This window comes from Schistocerca cancellata, chromosome 11 (assembly GCF_023864275.1).
Source record: "Schistocerca cancellata isolate TAMUIC-IGC-003103 chromosome 11, iqSchCanc2.1, whole genome shotgun sequence".
Classification (NCBI taxonomy): domain Eukaryota; kingdom Metazoa; phylum Arthropoda; class Insecta; order Orthoptera; family Acrididae; genus Schistocerca; species Schistocerca cancellata.
In genome coordinates this window covers 166,751,676-166,776,854 of record NC_064636.1, presented here as the reverse complement: position 1 = coordinate 166,776,854, position 25,179 = coordinate 166,751,676, and the positions used below count along the sequence as shown (strand labels likewise).

General features: G+C 38.4%; 1 protein-coding gene across 1 annotated transcript in view; it reads left to right on the top strand.

Moving 5' to 3' along the window:
* The window catches only part of LOC126108647 (zinc finger protein 596-like), a 112,150-nt gene that overhangs the window by 76,333 nt on the left and 10,638 nt on the right, over positions 1-25,179 (top strand). Inside the window, exon 7 of the mRNA XM_049913958.1 lies at positions 3,268-3,305. Coding sequence (XP_049769915.1) covers positions 3,268-3,305 — 38 coding nt within the window. The remainder of the gene's footprint in view (positions 1-3,267; positions 3,306-25,179) is intronic.

Here is a 25,179-nt window from a genome sequence, read left to right as displayed (position 1 = left end):
TGATCGAAGATCCACATCAATATTGAAATTTTATGAGAATGGCAGCTATGGAGATGGAAGAAATATTTCTAAATTCTGTATAAATCCATTAGTGTTAAATTCAGACTGCTTTTGTCACTAATATTTCTTGCATCAGGTGTGTTTACACTCTTAATATGTGGTAAAGTGACAATTATGATGAAATAAATTTGCATAAGATTTTGTCAAATACCCATACTTCTTCAAAAGCCAAATAAGGTGGATGTCAGATAAATAAACCATTTCCAGACACACATTTATTTGAATTTTTTTCTTGCATATACTTAGGAAACCACTCATAAACTCCTGAATGTCTGTTCTTCAGCACCCTTTATAATCAACAAATACCATGTTATATAAAGTTGTAAATACAGCTATATTACTTGAAGGTAGATGTCATTTTTCAGACTTCCAAAATAATTGATTTGAACATAACTTCACTTGTTTCTGTCTTATAGAACTACTTGTTCTGTTTCTTTAGATTGTTGATATTCTGGTACTTCTGTGGAGGTGTTATACAGTGTGAAAATTTGAGCCAAAAAACTGCGCTTCTTATCTCAGTTAATGTAGTCCAATAGCTGTACACTCCATAATAGAGGCCTTTCCTCATACAAATTAATTAAATCCACAGTTTTTCCTAAATCCAACTCTTGGCAGCTTTCTTCATTATGTTTTTTGCTAACACATTGCTGATGTCCATTCACAGTGCTTATCTGTAGTGACTGCAGTCTCAACTGTCCAAACAATGTCTGGTTGGCGTGGGAAGTGCATTGCTTTACCATTCATATTTTCATATTAATGTGGGATCGAGACATTTCAGTGACAGTATTTTTTTTTTCAATCTTAAATAATATGTCTGCCATGTGGTAGTAAGTTATTTGCTGCACAGCATTGCATAAGTCTAGAACTGTTGAAATAGACTAACTGCTGTTGAATTATTATGGTATTTTGTTTTGGTTTCAAACGTATAAATGTGCATTCTACTTCAGTTATACTGTTAATATTGACGAACTCCAGAGATTGCTTAGCCAAAAAAAAAAAAAAAAAAAAAAAAAAAAAAAAAAAAAAAAAAAAAAAAAATGGTGACAGACTTTTGTAGGGTATTCTAGGGTATTTTCTAAATACAGCAAGCTTCCAATAATCTGGATTAATGCGGAGCAAAATGCTTATGACTATACTACAAACTGCTATTCACTACATTTACAAAGCACATTAAACTTTTAACTGAAGCATTTCTCACTGAAAATGGACAACTAACCCACAAAGTTACTTTTCAAACACACTGTGTACTGTGTCACTGGCTTTCAATTAACTTGTGAGAAATAGTCTACATTCCATGTAAGACCAGCATGTCTTCAAAAGGCTCATCTTCACTCACTTCAAACCAAACTCACTTTGTTCACTAGATCTGTATCACTTAATTGATAGAATCCTGGCACACAGCCATTACTATTGAACAGTTTGTGGAAATTTTTTGTGGTCCACGTGCTCACAACTGGACATCAGTATTCTGTTGTAAAATATTCATTCTAATTAAAAAAGAATAATTCAGGCTTTGTATGTTACCTTTTCAAAATTTTTTCATAATTAATTCAAGTAATCAGGAGCTAGCTGCATTTTCATGTAAGAGAGCTATTCTCTCCAGCAGCACATTACAGAGAAAGTGCATTTCTTTTGATCTCTTAGACCTGTTCATTTCTGTATCTGTATTGCAATGAAAATATCTGGATGACAATATGTGCTGTGTATCTTCTTTAGAAACAAACTTATTCTGTTTACTCACAATGCTTGCTGCTGACAAGCTTAATTTCTTTCTCACTTCATCTATAGCCTTGTATTCAGTTTTTTCTCAATTTTCTTCTTCTCCCTCTTCTTTTTTGTGATAATGTACAATAATGCTGATGTACTGCGGTAACAAAATTTCCTACACAGGGTCTGAGAATAGGTTCCTTGCACCAAAACGAGAAAAAGTGTCCAGAAACATGGGCTCTGAAATGCGTATCTTAAGAGCTATGAGCACCTGATCAGTAGAAGAGGATACCTTTTTCAGCATGGATTTCAGTGGTTTCCATGCCGTGGCTATTAAGAATTTTGTGCAGTGCAGATGTGGATTTTGATATGTTGTTGAGACATATGGCTTGAATCAATTTGAAGGGCTATTTTCCGGTAAATTTGGTACAAGGGATCTGTGGTCACTGCTGGCTCTTTACAGACTAATATTGTGGTTAAGATTTATTTGGTTTGTTACCCCAGTTTGATTCTGAGAAAATGCCATTAAGCAATTATCCCAAAACAATTGCTGAGCTTAAAACTACCATTCTGGAGGTCATTAACAGCACTGATGGTCCAACACTTCAGTGGGTCATGCAGAATTTTGCAATTCGTCTGCGCCACAGCATCGCCTAGGATGGCAGAGATATTGAACATGTCATAACCTAAATCCGAATATCTGTAATGACGTTTACATGTTGAAGAAGGTGTGTGCATGCCATTGTTGGTAACTAATTCACGTTTTTTCATATAGCTCAATAATTGTCACCCTGTATGTGTATCAAATTTGAAAGAATAGTTTACATTTTCAGGAAGATGAGCAAGCATAAGCTGGAAGCTACCTGCGGATTAAAAAAGTATGTTTGACTCGGCCTTGAAACTTTTCCCTTGTGTTCCATGGTCTGGTACAAGTTTAATGTGCCCAAAAGTTTCAAAACAGAGCGCGAGCGTGCACACACACACACACACACACACACACACACACACACACACACACACACACACACACTGCTACAGAGTGAAAGCTTCATTCTGAAAACCAGTGGTTGTTTGGTAGCCTTCCTCTATTTCATGTGGTAATATAAATGTGATAGTGTGCATGTCCTTCTAAATTACCACATGTGATGCTTTCCATGAGAATGTATTACTGATCGACAATAAAATTCGTCTTTAGGCATATGTGAACAGACATGAATCTTATATACAGTTTGAGAGCACTTTTTTCTCTGTGGATGTGATGAAGTACTGTACCACTCAAATTTTTGGTGTGTATCTGTGATGGAAGTAATTTTTAAAAACTTTCTGCATGCATTCTGTGTCCTCTAAAAATTGCAACATAATTTAAGTACACATAACAAGTAGGCAGTGTAATGCATATTTATTAATTGAGTCTAAATAGTAGTAGAGTGCTGTTTGTATTTCTTCTTTACTGCCATACATTTTTCATCCATTGCATAATAATATAATGAAATATTTCAGGAGGGAGCATCGGAAGGAAGCGTACCAGGCAGTATACGGTAAGGATGTCATTATACACCATATGTTTGTTTTTGAGAAGTACTGATTTCTGTTGTCTCATGGGAAATCGGATGCAACATACAGATTATTTAAATTACTTATTGCTTTGTCAACAAGCAGCTATGTTACAAGGCAATATGATCCATAATATGGAGGTTGGTCATAAATTAATCTCTAATTGGCAATTGGAAGTAGACAAACATTTCTAGCTTCATGGCACTTGCAGGTTGCAAAGGCATACTTTGAAAAGCACATTGTCAGCTCCCTGTTATGTTCATCAATCTGTAAGCAATAAGGAGTTGAAGTGAATGGTGTTAGTGCATATCTGCCAGTTGAAAGGTATGTCTTGTCATTTACTTTCTGCTGAGATTCATGGTCAGTTATGTTTTGTATATGGTGATGGGGTTGTAAGTGATGGTGCTGTGAAGGAGTTGTGCTGAAATTTCAAGGGTGATCATAGAGATATGCATGACCATCATGGTCAGGGAAGACATTCACATGTGAGTGATGAACTTGTGCAGCATGTTGATAGAATTTTGTGTGCAATATGTTAGTGCACAGTTTCTGAACTTCCTGATGAAATGACTCAGGTTTGAAAAGCAAACCTTGTTAACGTCAGAGAGAGGTTAGTTTATCATAAATTTTATGCAAGGTGTCTATCAAAATATCTGACAAATGTCCACAAAACTGAAACAATGTGTTCATCTTTGTCATTCTATCAATACTGCCATGTAGAGAGGCAATTCTGAACAAATTCATGACTGGGATGAGACATGGATGAGGTACATAAATCCTGGAACTAAGGAATAGTCCAAATAGTGGATGCACATTCATTCTCTCAATAAGAGTAAACAAATTTTCACAACCGATTTTGTGAGGATGATGCATGAGAATACTGTGAGAGACTTAAAATTCTCTAAAAGCATCAGATCATTAATAAAGGAACCAACAATGTTTTACCCCATACTGCAAATTAAATGAAGGAAAACTCGCATTTTTGTCTGGAGGTTTTTCGACATTCTCCCTATGGTCCAGACTAGACACCAAGAAGTTTACACCTCTTTTCAATGATGAAGGCCTAACTGGCTGCACAGCACTCAGTGATTGTTGATGAACTGTGGAATGCTGTCAACAACTGGCTGGAATGAAATACCAGGTAGCTCCATTCTTTGATGAAGGCATAAAGAAGCTTGTGTCACATATGACAAACATGTGAATGTTGGTAGCGACTGTTGAGAAGTAATGTCAACAGGTAAGTACAAATTATATATTAAAAATGATCTAATTTTTTTCTTTTCTTTAAATAGCCAATCAGAGAATAATTTACAAACAGCCCTCTTACATTTATATGTGGAATTAGTGCTTCGTGAGCATCAAGTTTCGACATACTGCTCACCTGTTTTTGATGTTGCATTTGCTTTTATGTATTATGATGTTCCAGATCTTGATGAAGTGAAATGATGTTCTAGAAACTGATACTGTAAAGTATAGTGCCGAGTGATGTATTGCAAATGACAGCTAAATTTGAGTGTGTTTCCTCTCACTTTATTTGCAATAAAATGTTGTGGATGGCCAGTTCCAGTTCCACAGATCACATTTAGTGCATGTAAAGAGACATGTACATCCACCTTGATAAATGTACTCAGACGAGAACAAAGTCATGCATTAGTTAGACATGGTGTTTGTCGAACTTCACTGTACCATAACATGCAGTGACAGACTCATGAGAGGAACAGTGCACGTGAAAATACTTGTAGTACAATCACCAGAATTATTCACATTGTCCAGTAAATATTAGTGACCAAACATTGACATTTTAGGTTATAGATACAATATTTAGGTGTCACACAGCAATGTCAAATCACATATTTTCACATTAAACATTTGGCATTGGATATGTACAGATTGGAAGGATTGGGCATGGAATGGGTATCCAGATTGGTGCGGTTAAGTAAGTGAAAAGTTGGCCAGTTTCCAAAAAGAACTCTGAAGGATTTATTCCATAAAAGGGCCATCTAGGGGGAAGAAAACCACTGACTAGAGAGGTTGCCACTGAGACCAAAATGTTTTGGGTGGCTTTTGAGAGCAGGAGAGGTATATGTTAGCTGGCCAGCCACCAGCAAGCAAGAGATAGTAGCATCTTCACTCATTCTCATGTGTGCCTGCACCACATGACCCACTCATGGCACCCTACCAGCCAATGAGGGTGAACAAGTCCTTACTATGAAAACCTTAAAAAGTCAGCATCATGTGCTGAAGCCATGGGAGAATGTGGGCAATCTGCACAGCATCCAAGATTGCAACAAAGAATTAAGAATTCTCAGTAAAAAGTTTTGAAAAATATACTTCGTCTTCCCTTTCCACACTGGTGGGCCCTGCATATTCCTTCCCTCTTGTGCAGGAATCAAGTACAAATTTTTAAAATTTCGTAGCAAAATTCAGTGATGGAAAGCTGACTCCCTTAATACGGAGCATGGGAACAAGGCCCTATGAAGTAACATGGATGTGGAGGTATTATTATTTCATTTAAAATAAATAGGGGTGTAGTTTAGAACTTAATGCATGTTATACAATGTTTTAATGAATGTAAATCATAATTTTACAATGTGCTATTGTTTTTTATTTCTTTTACTCATCTTTGATTACAAAATTGCCTTTGGATCAGAAAATTATGACATTGCATCTTGCCTTGCACACACAGGGGGTAATCTGGTCTTTGGTGAAGAGGTATGGTGCACAGTGTCAGTAGGTAGGGTATTGTATGTGGAGACAAAGGTCACAGCTGTAGGAGTCAGCAGCAATATATAATAAGCCCCCATGTATGGCTGCAGAGAACAGTTGTGCTGCAGAAGCTAAGTGACTAGTGGTGTCTGCTGGGTGATGTTGTCCGAAGAAAGTTACCCAAAACGGCAAGTCCCTATGTGGTGGACGTTAGTGGGAGGCCCAGAGGGAGTGTTTACACAATAAAAAGGGCTAAACAAAATAGGGGTTCTTTCCCTTTCAATTACATTACTTCTGCTAGTGATGGAACAAGACTATTAGTAACTAGGTTCTGAGATGGTCTTTCCTTTGTCACTGACAATATGAAATTAATTTTTATTCACTAAGTACAAAGATGCTGATGTGAAATCGAAGAACCCTTTTACAAAACACTTCACGTGACTAATCTTATAACTATTCACACATATCTAAAGAAGGGATCCATGCTTCATTGGCTGTTAAAGTTCGCTGGTGGCTGGCACTCAGCAACAAGTTGAGGTTGTCTGTAATAATAAACTCTTTTGTATAAAAATCTCTTGACTTCATCATGGAGAGCTAGTGCTAGATGAGCGGAAATATTGTTAGGCAATGTCACAGTTAACATATGTTTTTGCTGGGCATCCCAAGAAAGTTACCCAAAAAGGCACAGACTGGTAGCTGAAACAAGTGTAAAGAAGAGGCAATGGGTACTGAGACTGACAACCACTGGAGTGTATTTTTAGAGCAGATTGAAGTTCTGGCAATGAGAAATAGGGGAAAATTGGAAGCAATGTAAAATAGGTTTTCAGGCACAAAAGTGAAACAAAAGCCCTGGATACTGTCAGCTGTTGATGTAAACAAGGTGAGAGATTTATGTGCAGCATTGCCAGTGTTCCAAGGATACAAAAACACACAATCTTAGCTGCAACAGATTGGCATCACACTGAGGGCAGTGGGGTACAATTAACAATGTACCATTAGAATCAACTGTGGATCCCGTAGGCACATGTGAGACGATTCATCCTCATTACTGAGTTTTGTAGAGAGAGGCTAGTTAATGCAGTAAGAAGGGAGATTCAGTGTCTGTGACCTTGGCTGGAAAAGGCAAGATGTTGAGCTGGTATTTCTGGGAAAGCTTAGCCATGGACAATTCTCCATCAACAAAAGGATGATGTTGGTAGTCCAGCAATAGTATAAGAATTAGACAGGTTTAAATAAACCCAGTAACTAACAACAGCAGTCGCACACCAATATTAATTCACAAAGAACCGAGTTGTTCAAAATATGTTGGAACCAGTCTTTGTCTTGAGTGTAATACACTCTCTCTCTGAGTGCCCATTCGCTAAATAGGTAATGCAAATGCAGGAGCTGCAGAAGGCTGGAAATGTTTGTTGCAAACAGCCAAAGAGTTATTGCAGTTTCTGGCATAATAGTGAGAAACAACCCATAGTGCTTAGGAAGAGGAGGGGTAGTACTTTAACATAAACAATGACACATTACTATCACAGAAAAGAAATGGTTATGCCCTTTGTACAAAATTTCAAACACTTCATCAAAATATAAAAGCATTAAAATACTAAAGTATTAAACATAACATAGGAAAATCAGCACATATATTGATTAATTACAACATAGCCTAAAATGTGTGTTACTCGTCATCACATTAACCACTGACCTGCACAAGCTGTGTGTCACATGCTAGGAGCTGTGTAGAACTTCTGCAACACCTCTGAAGCACCGTAAGCAAAGTTGTTCATTCCTCCATCTGAAGTGGTGACAGGTAAGATATCCTGTCAGGTGTAGAGGTTGATGAGGGTGTAGATGATGAGGAGGAGACAGAACCCCACCCACGTGGGTGGCAAGCCCGCATTCCTACAGACAGGATCAGCACATGAAGACATCTGCCATCAGGAAAAGGAACCAAAGGTCCCCAGTGCAGAGTGACAATGAGTCAGAAGAAACACCAACTCGGCCTGTTTTGGACCTTCAACATCAAATGATAAGACCTTACCATCAAATCCACGTAAACTGGAAACATGTCAAGAAAGAGAGAGAGGATTTCCCTGGTGAAACATTGCATGGCGAATTAGATGCCATGGCTTTCCAGTTGGATTCTGACAATGACGAAAACCAAGGAATGGAGGTCACTGAAAGGGACAATACACAAGAGTATGGTTTTATTCCTGTTTTTTCAGAAACACAAACAAAAACGCAGCCAAACTGTACAGCACCTCCCTACAAAGTGTTGAGCAGAGAAAATGGAAATGAGAAACCATTTTGCACTAATCACGCCACTGGAAGAGGCGCACGCACCCAACCAATCACAGCTACTACTGGCCCAACAAGAAAGAGCCATTCAACCAATCAAACCCAAGCATCAGAAAGTGCTGCCAGTCACGATTTATTAACTGGAGAAATATGCTGAGTGCTTTGAAAGCAAAGGTGATAGAATGAAATACCACTTCAATAACAATGAGGACCAATGCATTCCGATCAAATTTTTCAAAACATACTGGCTGCCATATTTCTCTCACCAGCCACCTGAACAAAAGGATATAAGTCGTCATCAAACGAGTTCCTGTGTCAGTAACAGAAGAGGAACTGACACAGGAGAAGAAGCCTTTCCAAAAACAAAAGTACACAAATACAAAACTAGCAGAACCAGCTCAGAAAAATCTGACATCTATGTGTCTACTGCAACAACCTTCCTCCTGCCAATTACAATGCAAGTATCTGGGACATATAATACTTGCTCTACACTAGAGTTTGAGCCAAACTCTAGAAAGGAAAGGTGATGTGGACAAAACCAATGTCGCAAATGCCAAAATTTTGAGTGTACCACCAACTATTGTTACGTGCTGGCATTGTGTGCATTGTGTGTCAAATGCAGTGACAATGTCTATTAAGGCTGTCCCCAACCAGAAATTGCACAACCAGAATACACTAATTGCCATGGAGAAGACATTGCCCTCTTTCATGGGTCCAAAGTATACCAGTCACTTGCTACCACTACAACCTCCCTCCCTCCCTCCCTGCCTGCCTGCCTCCCTCCCTCCCTCCCTCCCTCCCTCCCTCCCTCCCTCCCTCCCTCTCTCCCTCTCTCCCTCTCTCCCTCTCTCCCTCCCTCCCTCCCTCCTTCCCTCCATCCCTCCCTCCCTCCCTCCCTCCCTCCCTCCCTCCCTCCCTCCCTCCCACCCTCCCTTCTTGCCTCTCTCCCTCCCTCTCTCCCTCCATCCGTCTCTCCCTGCCTGCCTGCTCTACACACACACACACACACACACACACACACACACACACACACACCATCACCACACACACACACACACACACACACACACACACACACAACACACCACCACCACCACCACCACCACCACCCATTACCAAATCAAGATTCCTTGATGCCTCAGGACGTCCTATTAAATGATCCATGCTTTTATTCAGGATGTAAAAAAAGATCGTTACTTCCCAAATGGATTCAGTATCCCCTCAATATCTCATCAGCAGTTTCAGCATTCTTCTGAAGCAGCACGGGTCAAAAGCACCTATTTTCTTCTCGTCTGAACTGTTTATAGCCCAAGTTTCAGTTCTGTGCAAGGTTACCCTTGATGCAAATACTTTCAAACATTTAAATTTATATTCGATGTAAACTAGTTCCTCATTTTCAGAAATGTTTTTCTCACTCATGCACCCTGCTTTTTCTATTCCCTGTACTTCATCCACCTCCACTTGTTTTGCTGCCTCAATAACAAAACTCATCTACTACTTTCAATGCCCGATTTCCTAACTTAATTCCATCAGAATCATCTGGTTTAATTGAGATACATTTCATTATCCTTATTTTACTTCTGTTGATATTTATAACCTCTTTTCATGACATTATCCATTCAATTCAACTGTTCTTCTAAGGCTTTTGCTATTACTGACAGAATTACACCCTCTTCTCCAATATTTAGTGTTTTTATTTATTTTTCTGTTAACTTTAATTTCCTTTACAAATTTCTCATTTGTATCCTTGACTGGTTGCCCAATGCACAATTGAATAATGTCAGGAATTGACAACACTCTTTAACTACCTTCCCAACAACCCTTCATGTCTTTCCATCACATTCTGGTTTTTATAGAAGTTGTAAATAACCTTTCAGTCCCTGTATTTTATCCATGCTCCCTACTGAATTTCAGTGTGTCTTATAGTCAACATTGTCAAATCTTTCCTCAAAATCGATGAGTGCTAGAAATGTAAGTTTGCCATCGTTAAACATACCTTCTGAGAGAGGGCCCGTCTTGCGTCATGTGTTCTGACATTTGTCTGGAATCCAAACTGATCTTCCCTGAGCTCAGCTTCCATTAGTCTTTTTTTCTTTGATACTTCTGTAAATAATTTGTGTCAGTATTTTGCAACTATGATGTATTAGACCAATTGTTCAATAATAGTCTCATCTATCAGCAATTGCCACCTTTAGCATTGGATATTACACTCTTCTTGATCTGAGAGTATTTTTCCTGTACTACAAATGTTGTGTACCCAGTGGAATAGTTTTATTGTAGTGTTTTCTGCCGAGCATCTCAATAATTTTGAGGAAATGTCATTTGCTCCAAATGCCTTGTTTAGATTTATGTGATTCAGTGTTCCGTTAATTCAATTCAGTATTTCATTTGTTGTCCAAGGACTTTGATAAACTATCACCAATGATAATCTAACCCCCAAAACAGCTGTCAATATTAACTCTTACAGTAATAATTCTTAACCAAAGGGATTTTGCTTCAACAAGAATTTACATTCAGATAAACGAACAATAGACAGTGTAAAAAAATTATGTAGCATTTGTAATGAGGTGCACTTGTATGTGGGGTCATAGGGTATCAATGCAGTTAACATATAGTTTTGCAAATTTTTCCCTTTCAAACATTAAGTACGAGTTATAATGATGCAACAATTGGCTGCTGTTGAAATATGTCCAGCAAATGAGCTTTTCAGTTTTCGGTACATCTAAAAGAGAAAAAATAATTACAATGGCTTTTGAAGAGTCGGACAACCCAAACAATTCCCCCACTCTTATTTTATGAAAGCTATTCATAGGTAGGATGTAGCTTCGGCCCTTAGTCACCGAAATGCAAATGTAATTCACTGACCTATTCATTTGGCTAACTAGGTGGCTACTTGCTCCATATCTTTCAAAATCACATAAGAGATGCACAAGATACTGTTTATTCATGGAAGCATTTTTCCTGCCACTAGCTGGAAACATGACAACATCCCTGAATGTATTTGACAACACTGTGATCTTTGACTGACTTCATGCAGATGCAGGAAATTATCATACTACCTTTACTTATTATTTTCTTATCACTATGATTAAATATTCTGAATGGTTCTCACTTAAGTAACGGTAACACAGTTACAGAATTTGGTTTTGTGTCCAGGCAACTCGTTCTAGCCTGAAACTACAACTGCTCTCATCTTTTACATTTCAAACTATCCACCTTGCCTGCCTCTGGGGCAAAGAGAGATCATTGTCAGCTAGCTCAGTGGTAAAATCTTCACCCTTCAAAGGGAAGACTGTGGTAGCTGTTAGCTGAAACCTTGCTGGAGACAAGAGTTTTACTTCTCTGTAACAAAGTAACACTCAGGCATATTGACAGTCAGTAAAGAAATTTTTAGAAAATTTCTCCCTCATAAGTTTCTATGCTACTTTCATTCAGTACCATGCAGATCTAAAGATGAAAAACCTACAGATTTGCACAGTTGCTATTGCTGCTTTAAGTGAATAATACTAAAAAGAATGTTATTTACTCATAATGTTAATAGTGTAATGGAAGGCTAAAAAACATAATTGCTTCACTAATTAAGCTTCATGTTTGCAGTACACATAAGACATAAAGAAATAGCTGCAACAGCTTCTGAAGACTGGGACTGTACAAATAATGCCTCCTGCCCTTCAGTTATGATTTTTGAGTTGCAATTGATCAGTCTGGATATTATTTTTTATAAGTATGCTTTATATCAAAATCTAAGTTACAAAAATGTTAAAACTCATTTGGCTATACTTCAGATATTTCAGCTGCAAGTTAATGTGATAGAAGTAGGCTCCACCATGTCCTCAAAACACCATCTTCCCAACTGTCAGGTCAGCACATCAGCTTAGAGAAAGTGTTTCTCCATTCGCTTGTCTAATGATGACATTGTGCAATATAAATGGCAACAATGTGATCACGATTTACTTCCTGTTGTGGTTCATAACTGTCCTGTTAAAATCACTTTGTATGTCATTGTCACTACCGATACACAGTGTAAGTGCTTCTCACTGGCGGTTAATGATTGGGTGTCAGATTTATTATTTGATTCCAGGAAAGTCATTACACACAGAGTCTATAACTAATCTCATGTTTAACATTACTAATCATGTCCGTTAAACAACAATACCACAATGAGAGAGAAGTTGCTGCATGAGCTGTAGGACCATATCTCACTAAAGACCTAAACATTTTGTCTGCTTTTTACTTTACCTGTTGTCGAGCTTTAAGCATTCAGGTTGAGAACCATTAAGGAAATCTTAGCTTCACCATCTTTAGTGTCTTTGCAATTTCGATGTACTACCCCATAGATATAAAGGTGAAAAATTTTAAGACATTGTGATCTTATATCCTTTTTAAAACATTTGTTTGCTTATACCTAAACTCATCTTAGGTTTTTGTCAGTACACAATTAAGTTGATTGTGTGTGGCATTGAATGATTTAGCTGGTTTCTTCTTGGATTGACTCACAATCTGAGGTTTGTGTATTTTAGTGGTAATCCTGAAATGCCACTCAGGTAGGATCAAGACTTTTATAGGCAAGGACCACACTGGGCTCAAAAGTGCAGAATATTCTGGTAATATGTTTTATTAACTTAGACTTTCGTTGTGAGTGTATCCTGCTAAATTGTAATTCACACACACACACACACACACACACACACACACACACACACACACACACACACTAACAAACTATATTGTATGAGAGACAAGCAAAGCCAGAAGTAGCCAAAAAGTTATTATTCAAGATGTAATTCAATTGTATTACAACTGAGCATATTTTCATAGTGTTTCCTGTTGGTTTATTGAATATAACTAAAGAGGATAGGAGAGAAATTAATCAACAATAATGTAGCCCCCCATTAATTAAAACTGCCTGACAATGGTAACACAGTTTTTTGATTCTATGCCTGTAGAGAGCTACTGATTTACACTCATGCTCATAAATTAAGGACAATGCTGATACATGGTGAAACAATGCTCTGGTGGGTGGTTTATGGGTTTAAATCACCTTGGGGTATGACCATGCGGTGCATTTGACCTGCAGTCATCGAATGGTGGTGCTGGCAGCAGTCCACATATGCAGAGGTGTGTTGGCACAAGTCAGAGTACGGTGCAGAGAGTAAGTGTACAGACGTTTTCATATGTGCTAATGGTGAGTGTTTGTTGAAAATGGCTCAAAGAACATATTGATGACGTCATGAGAGGTAGAATACTAAGGCGACTGGAGGGCTGATCAAACATAGCAGGTTGTAGCACGGGCTCTCCATGTGCCACGAAGTGTGATCTCAAGATTATGGCAATGATTACACCAGACAGGAAACATGTCCAGACACTACAGTACAGGACGTCCACAGTGTACAACACCACAAGAAGGCCGATATCTCACCATCAGTGCCCGCAGACAGCCACGGAGTACTGCAGGTAGCCTTGCTCGTGACCTTACCGCAGCCATTGGAACAGTTGTCTCCAGACACACAGTCCACAGATGACTGAATAGATATAGTTTATTCGTCCGAAGACCTGCAAGGTGCATTCCACTGACCCCGGTCACAGGAGAGCTTGTAAATCCTGGTGTCAAGAACACAGTACATGGATATTGGAACAGTGATCACAGGTTATGTTCACAGACGAGTCCAGGTATAGTCTGAACAGTGATTCTCACCGGGTTTTCATCTGGCATGAACCAGGAACCAGATACCAACCCCTTAATGTCCTTGTAAGGTACCTGTATAGAGATTGTGGTTTGATGGTGTGGGGTGGGATTATAATTGCTACATGTACACCCCTACATGTCTTCGACAGAGGAACTGTAACAGGTCAGGTGTATCGGGACATCATTTTGCACCAGTGGTGCAGTGGGTCCTACCTTCTTCCTGATGCATGATAATGCACTGCCCCACTGAGCTGCCATCGTGGAGGAGTACCTTGAAACAGAAGATATCAGGCGAATGGAATGGCCCATGTGTTCTCCAGACCTAAACCCCATCGAGCACTTCTGGGATGCTCTCGGTTGATGTATCGCTGCATGTCTTCAAACCCTTAGGACATTTCAGGAGTTTCAACAGGCACTGGTGCAATAATGGGAGGCTATTCCCAAGCAGCTGCTTGACCACCTGATCCAGAGTACGTCAACCTGTTGTGCAGCCTGTGTACATGTGCATGGTGGTCATATCTCATATTGATGCTGGGGTACATGCACAGGAAACAGTGGCGTTTTGTAGCACATATGTTTCGGGATGGTTTTCTCAACTTATCACCAATACCATGGACTTACAGATCTGTGTCTTGTGTTCCCTATGTGCCTATGCTATTAGTGCCAGTTTTGTGTAGTGCCACATACTGTGGCACCACATTCTGCAATTATCATTAATTTATGAGCATGAGTGTAGAAACAAAGGCGTCATCATCCAGGTTTAATGTACGTTTTTCACCACAAATAAAATTTCTTGATAGTTATTTGATAAGAGGTGAGAAATATAAATGTTGAGGATGCTAGATCAGAAAAAATGTGCAGTAGGGTTTGCTTTCCAGCCAAGTTCCTGACTTGTTACTTCTGTGAAGGCAGCAGAGTGTAGATAGGCATTCTCGTACAGTAACTACAGTAGCTGCAATTTACTTCGATACTTTTTGTATGTTGAGACAGCAAGGCATCTCAGATATTGAAATGGACGCCAACTGCGATGGACACACCCACACACCCCTGGTATGCAGTTCTTAATACAAAACATCATCTTTGTGCAACTACATATGTTTTCTGTGTATAAAGTTCATACTTAGTGGTTCAAAAAGTGGTTCAGACCCCCATATAATCATGCTGTTTTATATCTTCAGTTATTGACTTTTTTTTCCATTTGTTGTATGTTTCTCTATTTCTGGCGAACATGTAGAGATACTGAGTTGAAATTTATATAAAATACTGATGTGTACAGTCCCTTGGCAGTGTAAATAATTTAAGCTTATCACTACATCTAAGTATTCTCACTCATCAAATCCTTTCAATAAACAATCTGCATAAATGTCAGTTCTGGTGGTCTACCAGTAAAGTACATGGCTGGAAACTGAGAGGTCATGGAACTGATTCTGTCAGATCACCACTGTCTCTGTTTTCACTTTAATGTAGCCTTAGCATCTGAACGATGTACGGAATTACCAGAAACAACACAATGCAGAGTCCTTTGTTAAATTGTAGCTCCCTTTCCCCTGGCTGCGTAACTGGGCTGGGTTAGGAATACCCACCTAACCGAAGTGACGTCCATTGAATGACTTGCACCATGGCATTGAGCCACACAAAACAATAATAATAATAATAATAATAATAATAATAATAATAAAAACAATAATAATAATAATTGTTATTATTATTATTATTATTATTATTATTATTGGTAAACACATTGAAGTTTGTACATGACTCTGAGTGTGAGTCCTCCATGCACTTCTCAATATTTTAGGTAATTTTTGCCCAGGTGGACTAAATATATCAATAATCTTCACATACATAGTATGCTCCATGAAAAGGTCAGTATGTCTTTACCATGAAATGTGGTTCAAAAACATAATGATGAAAATGTAGTCGATATCTGGCCTTTGCATTTACACTGCATCATATTTATAAGTAAACCATAAAATAATGGACACTTCTGCCCAAAATCACAAGTGGAAAGCAACACTTCCAGTAGAAATTTCTGCAGCCTACCGTGTTCGCAGTTTGTGCAGCTGGGTGTTATGTGATTCTATTTTAATGATAAGAAAACCTAGTCAAAAGTATACATTGGGTATCCAAGACAGCTATTCGGATTAACAAAGAAATTAATGTAACCAGCAGACTGTAATCAGCCTCTAGACAATCAAGAGTTCTTTTTCTGTGTGCAGCATCCTTCTTTATGACACAATCATGAGCAAGTGCTCCGTTGGTGGTTTCTTGGAGTGATTCTAGCTTTGCTTGCTAAGTGTCTGTGTTTGAGTCACACATTAGGTAATCGTTTTTGACACACACACACACACACACACACACACACACACACACACACACACACACACACACACACACACACCACTTCACCTGTGGTAATGCAAGTTGAACAGTGTAGGTTTTCACCATGGTTTCGAATCCACATTAAATATGACATCACTTCTCTACCTGCCTTGGGCATGGATGTTTGTGATGTCCTTAGGTTAGTTAGGTTTAAGTAGTTCTAAGTTCTAGGGAACTGATGACCTCAGAAGTTAAGTCCCATAGTGCTCAGAGCCATTTTGAACTTTCGCTACCTCATTTAGGAGTGTCTGTGTAGGTTGGGACATGACAGAGGTGGGTGTCATGCCAGGTAGAAACTCTGCCACCATTACATATCCTTACATGAGTTTTTTGATCGTCATGTAAGGTCACAAGTCACTTATTTCTTATTGCACCTCAATTTGAGATGTAAATATTGGTCTGAACTGGGATTCGAAAAATCTCCTTTAGGTGGGTTTGACTTGTTTGTGACAATTGATTTCCATCATTCTTTTGTTTCCTCAAGTTTCTGAAATTCTCAAGATCTCCATAAAGAGCACGTATCTCAGTTTGAATCCTGGTCTGCCATAAAAATATTCATCATGTCATTTCAGGTTGTTGTACGTGCACAGGTGTCAAATGCTTATGATTTTTAACACTTCTCCATGCTTTTTCTACAATAACGTTTGGTACAGGTTTTGATTCACAGTCAGATATGGATCTTTTCGTCACATCGTATCGTGTTCAACATGCCACTCTTGGTTACTGGTGAAAAGGAATCCTATAGTTAGTGTCTGTTTATGTGTAGTCAACAGTTATGATATGGGCAGGGTTTGCCTCTCATTCAGCACAGAAATTAACGTCATGTTATGTCCAGTTCAGATATGTGAACACCTCACCACTGGTGAAATAACCCGATTTTTAAAGTCTATTTGTCACCAGAAGTCGACGACAATAGGTCGGATCCCAGTAAGAGAAAAAACTTTTTGGTTTCGTCATTTTATTTTCAGTAATCTCAATATTGGTGAAAATATAAGATTTCTAACATTTGATTGTGCTTAGTTAACAATCCAATTTGTTGCTGGGTTCGAGTCCCCATCCAACACAAAACATTATGCCATGTCATTGAAATTCAAACCAATGCACACTTTGTTACTTGTGATTGACGCCAGATTTAATACCTTTCGTGATCAATTAAGAGGCACAACAGTAGCTGGATCGAAGTCCTGGGTCCCAGTCCAATACAAAAATGTTTGTGATGAAATTTCAAGTTGAACATTGTTTTTTGAAATTCCTCTTACTGTAATAAATATGAGTTTACAAGCGTCATGGTTATGGCACCTCTAATAACACGTTGTCTCATATTTGCATTATCGTAATATTAATTTGCCTCTAGATTGATAGCTATAAATAGCTGTCTGTTGTGGTCTGTTGTTGTAACGATTTACTGTAGTCCAGTGACTGTACAGAAAAGAGAGCAGAGGACTTGCGAGATAGTTACATTATGTGGGTTGCATACAAATGCAATTCATTTCGTTCAATCACTTTTGAGTGAGTTAGCCCATGATTGCCTGGCTATCAAGTGTCCCCAGCACAGTCTTATTCATCACACGGTGTCTTTAGCTTTTATGTTGAAGGAAAATTCTACAGAGATTTTCTCTGGTGTATACAATTTGTTGAGAAACATTTTCATACTGAACTATGTTGAGATTGCACAGGTTCACAAATACAGAAAACCTCAGTTTTCTTTTCTGCAGCTTTTCTGTTCCATTGAGATGTGCCTTATCACCTTTCTCTACCTTTACTGTTGCCATTAAATCGAGAAAATGGTGGTGATTTATCATCTAGATGCTGTCAACCACCAGTCTCCCTGATGGAAAAATTTCCTTCTGTTGTGTTGAGTAATTTGATAGTTTCCACAAACTTAACTCTTACATTAACACTTAATAACATACATCGTGTGTGTAAAAGGAAGCTGCCTGACATAGCAATGCACTGTACCTTGAGTGCAGTATCACAGTGTTCTTTTTGTGTCTAGAATGTCGGCAAAAATACAACACAAAAAAGTCAAGTGTCACAACGCTATTTTTCTCTCTCTCTCTCTCTCTCTCTCTCTCTCTCTCTCTCTCTCTCTCTCTCTCTCTCTCTCACACACACACACACACACACACACACACACACACACACACACACACACACACACACACCAGGTGCCTAAAACATGATCGTGAATTTTTAAGTTGTGTACTTGAATGGTATTTTCATACCTAAATAGCTACAAAGCACCACCTGTGGCTAAAAAATAACAAGCAAAAGAAACTGTTGATTTTTTTATGTTGGGCATAACACAAACATCTAGCCTAGCTTTTAACTGCACCAAACAAATATTGGCTAAAATATTGCACTAAGAATGCAAGTGCACAGATAAATAGGAATCTGTACACTGCCAGCATAACTAGCCAACTGAATGAGTGCCAGCCACTGAAAAAATGTGGTCTGTTACATTTTTAGGCCCACACTTAGTACAAGGCACAACAGACTCTGACATTAAATATTTCCTCATCTACAATGTTGTATGTACTTATCAAGTGTCAGAACATTATTTCTACTATAAGGTTACAAAAGTATGTCAACAACACATGTGATGCTTGTGTCAACTGTTTCAGTGATATACCCACATCTAAAATACATAAACATTGTCACCATTTCTGTCTGAAAACATGTTACTGGTGGTTTTTAGAATAAGGTAATGTCACTAGACTTTTTACAAGTTTTTGGTAATGCTTCACCTTAGCAAGTGCCATTTTAGGGGAAGAAGATAATGTATCATTACTCACATTATAAGAATGTAATCTTTTATTTTATGTATTATTTATCACATATTCCATTAACCTGTATTGTGATAAATTACAAGGATGTGGAACGAGTCATAATTACATAACACAGATATAATACATGTATATAAAAGTGACAGAAATGCTCTATAAAATGATGAGTAAGCTTGATGGTTAAACTTGAGTCTAAGGTATAGCTCAAGTAACATCAAACAATTACTGAGAAATAAAATGTAGTACATTGTCCAACTTAAACAGTTGAGTCACAGCAAAACCCATTAAAACATAGTTTTAAGAATATAAGTACCAATGGATAGACAATTTAGAAAAAGTCAGTCATTGCTTTATCTGCAGGTACTCATCAAGAGAGTAGAAGGAATTTACCATTAGGTATTCACTTAATTTATGTTTAAAAGTAGGTAAGACATAAATGTGAATTTTAATGTCTGAAGGAAGAAAGTAGAAAATTCTTGTGGCAGAATAATTAACACCTTTTTCCACTAGACTAAAGTGTTTCAGACTCCTATATAAATCATTTTTTGACTTAGTATCATGATCATGACATTCACTATTAGTTTTGAAAAAAGTCTGGTTATTAGAAACAAAGATGAGAGAAAATATGTATTGAGAGGTGACTTAATATTTGTAACTTATGGAACAAATTTCTACAAGAATACCTTGGATGAACACCGCTCATGATGCTCAAAGCTCTCTTCCGTGCAGTAAACATTTTTTTGGTTAAAGGCTGGTTACCGCTCATGATGCTCAAAGCTCTCTTCCGTGCAGTAAACATTTTTTTGGTTAAAGGCTGGTTACCGCAAAATATTAAGCCATATGACATGATAGAATGAAAATAACCAAAGTAGGCTGCTTTGATAGTATCCACATCATGAAAGGGGGTGATTACTCGCAGAGCATATGTTGCCACACTTAGCCTTCTATGTAGGTCTAGGATATGCACAGACCAGTTAAACTTGCCATCAATTAGAATGCCCAAGAACTTAGGTGATTCACAGCATAGTATATTTAGCTTACAACAGTTTAAGTGGCATACTTCATTTTGTTGCTGAGATGTATGAAATTGCATAAACTAAGTTTTTTCAAGATTTAGAGTTAGTCCGTTGCACTTAAACCAGTGTAGGATGTCAACAAGTACAGCATTATATTTATTTTATAGGTCATTGTTAGTTCGACTTTCAAGCAGAATAGTGGTATCAACAGTAAAATGAGTAAATTTACACTAGGTTCTCTACAAAGTGCGAGATCATTGATGAAGATAAGAAAAAGCAAAAGTCCCAAAATGGACCCTTGAGACACTCCATACTTTAATGTGCCCCAATTGATGAGACAAGACTATCACCAACACCATTAATTACACCTTCTGTTTTCTGTTTCGTAGATATGATTGAATCCACCTACCAGTGCCACTTCTCAAGCCATAAGTATTAGCCTTCTGTAAGAGAATGTTGTGGTCCAGACAGTCAATGGCCTTTCACAAGTCACAGAAGATTCCAATACCGACATTTTATTATTTATTGACTCTAAAATTTCATTTGTGAGATAATAAATATCCTGCTCAGTTGATCTATGCTTTTGTAAACCAGATTGGTTTCTTTTGAGTGTGTTGTGGTTACCAAGATGTTCTACAATTCTTGTATACATTGGTTTCTTAAATACTTTCGAGAAACTACTTGGTAATGATATTGGGCAGTAGTTAGATAAATTGGTTTTGTCACCCTTCGTGAAAAGTGGTTTCACGGGACAACACCTTGCTGCATAGACTCATTAAAAATGTGACACAGGACTTGACATATATGGTCACTACAGTGGTTTAGAATTTTAGGTGAAATGCTGTCAAAACCTGTGGAATTTTTATTTTTTAAATACTTGATAGTATTTTTAACCTCAGTAATAGTGACTGGGGCAACACATATTGGGTCATATATGTTGGGATTAGCTCTTTGTAATAAACACATAGCAGCATTTAAGAAACCCGTACACCCTACTTTTTTTGCTGCAGTTAAGAAATGATTTTTGAATGCATTGGATACAGTTAGAGGATTATGAATTACCTCATCATTAAAGCTTATCTTTATGGGATTAACAGTCTTGTTACTCTTGCCACACTCTCCCTTTATAACATTCCAAACTGTTTATATTTTGTTCTTGGATTTATCAATTTCAGACTTAATATACAAGCTCCTGGATTTCTTTATCACCATTTTTCAAATTTTACAATATATTTTATAATGAGACCTTTCAAGGGGATCATTTGACACTGTCAGTGAGGCATTTAGCTCCTTCTTAGTCCTACAAGAATCCAAGGTTTACTGGAAGAAACCTCATTGTTCTTTCTGTAAGTCTTTTTTGAGAAGGCCATTTCAAACATAGAAGTAAATTTATTTAAAAAAAAGTTAAATTTAACATTAACATCTGATGAACTATACACTGGAGCCCAATCTATCTGTGTCAAATGGTAATTAAAGGCAGACATAGTTTCAGTGTTTGTAAGTCTATAGGACCAATAGGTGTGGGAGACTTCATCACACATACTAATGTTATTTACTTTAAGAAGTTCTCCATCATGGTCGGACAGGCCATAAATTACTTTGCTTACACTAGCACTGTTGACTCTACTCTTGTCAATGAAAAAACACACATCAAAAAAGCTTTGCATCACACTGGTTCCCAGAACTCCTGAAGATAGATCATGACTGTGGATATTGTATCAAAGACACAGTCCCTTTGACTGTTCAGAGGTGTCACTAAACTTGCCCAAAGATTTACATTCATGAGCAGCGCCAATTAGATAGGGGGGGGGGGGGGGTCTGATAGCCGATCAGTTCCAGTCATTCCACCAGGAAGGAGGTACATGGCTCGTGTTATCTGTAGTTCAACCATGCCTAGATGGTCAATACAACTGTTCAATCACATGCACATTGTTACTTTGTGCCAGGAAGGGCTCTCAACAAGGGAAATGTTCAGACGCCTCTGAGTGAACCAAAGTGATGTCGTTTGGACATGGAGAAGATACAGAGAGATGGGAACAGATGATGCCATGCCTCGCTCAGGCCACCGAAGGGGTACTACTGCAGTGGATGGCTGCTACCTACAGATTATGGCTGGAGGGAACTCCGACAGCAACACCACCATGTTGAATAATGCTTTTTGTGCAGCCACAGGATGTCATGTTATGACTCATACTATGCGCAATAGGCTGTATGGTGCGCAACTTCACTCCAACATCCATCGCGAGGACCATGTTTCCTACCTTGACACCATGCAGCATGGGCCCAACAACATGCCAAATGGACCGCTAAGGATTGGCATCAGTTTCTCTTCACTGATGAGTGTCGCATATGCCTTCAACCAGACATTTGTTAGACACGTGTTTGGAGGCAACCCAGTTGGGCTGAAAGCCTTAGACACTCTGTCCAGCGAGTGCAGCAAGGTGGAGGTTCCCTGCTGTTTTGGGGTGGCATTATGTGGGGCAGAAGTATGCCACTAGTGGTCATTGAAGGTGCCTTATGATATGTGAATGCCATCCTCCAGCCGATAGTGCAACCATATTGGCAGCATATTTGTGAGGTATTGGTCTTCATTGACAACAATTCACGTCCCTATCGTGCACATCTTGTGAATGACTTCCTTCAGGATAATCGCTCAACTAGAGTGGCCAGCATGTTCTCTGAACATGAACCCTATCAAACATGCCTGGGATAGATTGAAAAGGGCTGTTTATGGATGACATGACACACCAACCACTCTGAGGGATCTATGCCGAATCGCCATTGAGGAGTGGGACAATATGGACCAACAGTGCCTTGATGAACTTGTGGATAGTATGCCACAACGAATACAGGCATGTATCAATGCCAGAGCACGTGCTACTGGGTATTAGAGATACCCGTGTGTACAGCAATCTGGACCACCAACCTCTGAAGGTCTCACTGTGTGGTGGTACAACATGCAAAGTGTGGTTTTCGTGAACAGTAAAAAGGGCAGAAATGATGTTTATGTTAATCTGTCTTCCAGTTTTCTGTACGGGTTACTGAACTCTCGGAACCGAGGTGATGCAAAACTTCTTTTGATGTGCGTGTTATCTAAAAGGCTCCCGTAATTTTGTGTAACTCTTAGTGGGCCAGTTAATCGATGTTATTAACAGCCTAATATTGCTTTTTATATGCATTTTAACTAGAGATATGTGAGTTTATGCACTAACTGAACTTCCGAGAAAAGCTGTATATTTAATTATGTCTCCAAGACTCTATAAAACATTTAAACTGTATTTTGTATAATCTGTTAGTAAATAACACCAAGAAACTGATCAGAACACATGACCAAAAAACAGACAACTTGGCCAATGTACAAACCAATTGACTAAACACCATCTTAAGAAGGAACAAAGGCGTTTTGACTAGATTCTTGTTAAGATAGAGATGAAACATAAACAAAGACTTTGGTGGAAGAAGACAGACATGAGAGGATGATCTCAAAAATACAAACTTTTCACCACCAAAATAAAATTTTATAAAAATAAGAAGTAATTTCGAGTACACACACACACACACACACACACACACACACACACACACACACACACACAGAGAGAGAGAGAGAGAGAGAGAGAGAGAGAGAGAGAGAGATCTCTAATTGTGGAGAAAAATCGAACTTTGCACCAAAATAGAATTGTATTATTTCTCAAAATACACATTTTGTGTAACAAGTCATCATGTCAACTGACCATCATTGCGCCACTCAATAGTATCTAAAATGCTTATACTGGAAAACAGTTGCCCTGAAAAATGACTAATACCCTGACATCAGATCACTGTACTGCTTGGCTGACTTTGACATCAAATTAAAGGAGGATTATTGACGAATTTAAGACATGAGAAAAAAATTGTGTACTTCAGTAATTCTCGCCCACAGATGCATTTTATGCTACAGGGTAGATAGGAATAGCATCCATCTGTGTTTGGCAATGTTACAGATCCAATATTTAATTAATTTAATGCATGGTACAACGACTGAACTACTCTGAGTGACCTATAAGTTATGTCAATAGCGTCAACAAGCAAGCAACGTGTATTTTAGTAAGTAATGTAGACAATTTATATGCGGTAAAACATAATTTGAAGTTCCTCCGTGCTGGCCGTTGTGACTGAGCGATTCTAGGTGCTTCAGTCCAGAACCATGCTGCTGCTACAGTCGCAGGTTCGAATCCAGCCCTGGGCATGGATGTGTGTGATGTCCTTAGGTTAGTTAGATTTAAGTAGTTCTAAGTCTAGGGGACTGATGACCTCAGATGTTAAGTCCCATAGTGCTTAGAGCCATTTTTGAAGTTCCACTATGCCTTGCAGAGTATCAAAGTATGGTGCAGAAGTTGGACTTCAACTGTCAGCAGGTGCTTTAATTTTTCTTGGTTTTCCAATGTGCAAGCCAAGCATATTTTTGTACTGAAGAACTATTAAGTTACATTGGTACTACCCCATGTGTTTTACACTTGAAATCTTACCTATTTTGAGAAATAGTTCTTTTGTGCAAAGTTTCAATTTGAGTCCATAATCAGAGATCTGGAACTATTCTTGGTGTGTGTGTGTGTGTGTGTGTGTGTGTGTGTGTGTGTGTGTGTGTGTGTGTGTGTGAGAGAGAGAGAGAGAGAGAGAGAGAGAGAGACATAATGATAATTTAGATGTTGGGTATAGGAGATACGTCTTTTTTGTAATTTTTTGGATAAATATTTCTGAAGAGGAAGCAAAAGAAATTCAGATTGTATGTATACCATTGAGCAAAGCTAAGACTCGTGTTTTGGGGTTACATTGAGATTGGGTACTTCATTTCGATACGTGCTAGAATATTCTGCTGTAGTTATTTGGAGACTAGAGAGGGGAGGTGGTGCGGGACATAATTATGTAATGCATTCAAGGTCATTGATTGCATTATTGCACTGACATGTAGGCAACCTAAAGGTTAAAGGTGAAATTTGCCCTGTTTGATGTACTT